Source organism: Lucilia sericata, unplaced genomic scaffold (assembly GCF_015586225.1).
Source record: "Lucilia sericata isolate MDLA Ls3-8-SP2 unplaced genomic scaffold, ASM1558622v1 Contig000551F_arrow, whole genome shotgun sequence".
Classification (NCBI taxonomy): Eukaryota; Metazoa; Arthropoda; class Insecta; order Diptera; family Calliphoridae; genus Lucilia; species Lucilia sericata.
Window position 1 is genome coordinate 222501 of NW_023994561.1, and position 2500 is coordinate 225000.

At 29.9% G+C, this 2500-nt stretch overlaps 2 protein-coding genes across 2 annotated transcripts in view; both read right to left on the minus strand.

Moving 5' to 3' along the window:
- Positions 1–1053, minus strand: part of LOC119606110 (odorant receptor 59a-like) — a 1223-nt gene extending 170 nt beyond the window's left edge. Inside the window, exons 1-2 of the mRNA XM_037959495.1 lie at positions 311–1053; positions 1–239 (exon numbers count right to left, since the gene is read on the minus strand). The exon at positions 1–239 is cut by the window's left edge and continues 170 nt beyond it. Coding sequence (XP_037815423.1) covers positions 1–239; positions 311–1053 — 982 coding nt within the window. The remainder of the gene's footprint in view (positions 240–310) is intronic.
- A 1041-nt stretch (positions 1054–2094) lies between these two features.
- Positions 2095–2500, minus strand: part of LOC119606112 (odorant receptor 33b-like) — a 1236-nt gene continuing 830 nt past the window's right edge. Inside the window, exon 2 of the mRNA XM_037959496.1 lies at positions 2095–2500. This exon is cut by the window's right edge and continues 3 nt beyond it. Within this exon, the coding sequence (XP_037815424.1) occupies positions 2095–2500 (406 nt within the window).

Below are 2500 nucleotides of genomic sequence, written 5' to 3' on the forward strand. Positions count from 1 at the left end.
TTGAAGAGAATATAGCATAAGTTAAATTCTCAAATTCCATTTCAACAACAGTGCCATAATAACACAATGGCATAAATTCCAAGGCCGTTGCAAGTATATAAACAGTATAATAGATCAAGGTAAAGGCATCGGCAGTAAAGAGTATTAAAAATGCCACCGAAGAGCACATGATAATGCTGGTAAAGATTATCTGAACAAATATATAGAATGATAATACCTCCTCTAGTTTTTGACGATATCTGTGGCAATGAAAGGGAGGAAATTATTTAAGAAATTGTGTTTTAATTTTTTTGGTCGCACTCTTACTCACTCCAATAAATCCTTATGATCCTGTATACAGTCCAATAAATCCAGGTTATTTTCCCTTTTTGTCTTGTTCGGGTCTCTACCCAGTTTAGTTAGTCTCATATTTAAGGTATGCAGTTGACCACTTAATAAAGCCATAAGCATGGTACCAAAGGTATCAATAACTATAAGTTGTATTATAAGATATGATGCACCAATAAATTGATAAACATGAGCCACAAAATATAAGGCTGAGTTAGAAAATGGATCGAAAACAAAGTATGCGGGATACAATAAACGCCATGTCCCCAATATTCCATTACCCAACACCGACAATTCGGCAAACACACCAGCATTTATATACATGATGATAAACATTTTGAATACACGATCTAAATTCCCCAAAAATTCATATTTAAAGTAACGAGTTTCTTTTTTGTCCAATAAAATACGTTTATTTTGTTTCGTTATTATATCCAAAATATCTTTGATATTCTGAAATTTCAACCACATGATAATGGTTTTAATGCTACACAATATAGCTGTTACCGCTATAGCAAGATTTTTGATAAAATCGTATAAGGTATTACTCATGATTAGACCAATTACCAAATGTATTGGATAAACAATTGTCACCATAATGTTCACAACTAGAGCATAGGCTATATATAGTTGGCGATATTTTTCGGTTGGCAAAAAACCCAAAATTCGCCAGCATATAAAATGGATGCGAAATAAACTTTTCACTTTCCGAATTGTGTTTGTCATAGTTTATTGGTGTTGCTGGTCCGTCCGTGTTCTTTTAATGACTAAAATCGAAACCCTTTTACCCAATGGCTAAAAATAAAGTGCTAATAGCTGGTATGTACTTAATTCTAATTTTATTTAATTTATGAGAAAATTGTAAATAATTGTCTCATTTATTAAATTAAACATTTTCTTATATGTATATCTTGCAAAATTATTTTAAATATCTGCTACATTGTTTTCATAGATAGATAGATAGATAGATAGATAGATAGATAGATAGATAGATAGATAGATAGATAGATAGATAGATAGATAGATAGATAGATAGATAGATAGATAGATAGATAGATAGATAGATAGATAGATAGATAGATAGATAGATAGATAGATAGATAGATAGATAGATAGATAGATAGATAGATAGATAGATAGATAGATAGATAGATAGATAGATAGATAGATAGATAGATAGATAGATAGATAGATAGATAGATAGATAGATAGATAGATAGATAGATAGATAGATAGATAGATAGATAGATAGATAGATAGATAGATAGATAGATAGATAGATAGATAGATAGATAGATAGATAGATAGATAGATAGATAGATAGATAGATAGATAGATTAGATAGATAGATAGATAGATAGATAGATAGATAGATAGATAGATAGATAGATAGATAGATAGATAGATAGATAGATAGATAGATAGATAGATAGATAGATAGATAGATAGATAGATAGATAGATAGATAGATAGATTTCTGTCTGTCTGTCTGTCTGTTGAAGACCCCTAATATCTTATATATTTAAATCTTCTTTAGATATATAAGCTATTAAGTGAAGTTTCCTATTATAAAATTAAAAGAAACAACCACGAACTACCAGACTAAAATAAACTTCAATTAAACGTTTCATGACTGACCCATCTAATAATACTTTTATTTTGGAAACATTTAACAGCAACTACATATCTCTAATTGTAAGTGTTATAAGTAAAATTATTGTGCAAAATAAAATTTATTAAAATCGCCACTCTTCCACCAAACAAAGTTCACTTCAAATTCATTATTAAAGCAAACATCGAATAAGCATTTTTGCAAACAAATAAAAACGTGTCTAGATTGACATAAAACACCCAGGACGTGATATGCAAAGGTTTTTTGGTAGTCTCGGCAAAGATCCTTAAATTTTGCTTAAATATCTTATCCTGTTCCAACCAATTCGAAGAGAATATAGCATAAGTTAAATTCTGAAATTCCATTTCAACAACGGTGCCATAATAACACAATGGCATAATTTCCAATGCCGTTGCGAGTAAATAAACAGTATAATAGATCAAGGTAAAGACATCGGCAGTGAAGAGTATTAAAAATGCCACAGTACAGCACATAATAATGCTGGTGGAGAGTGTCTGAAGAAACATATATAAAGAGATGACATCCTCTAATTTTTCCCGA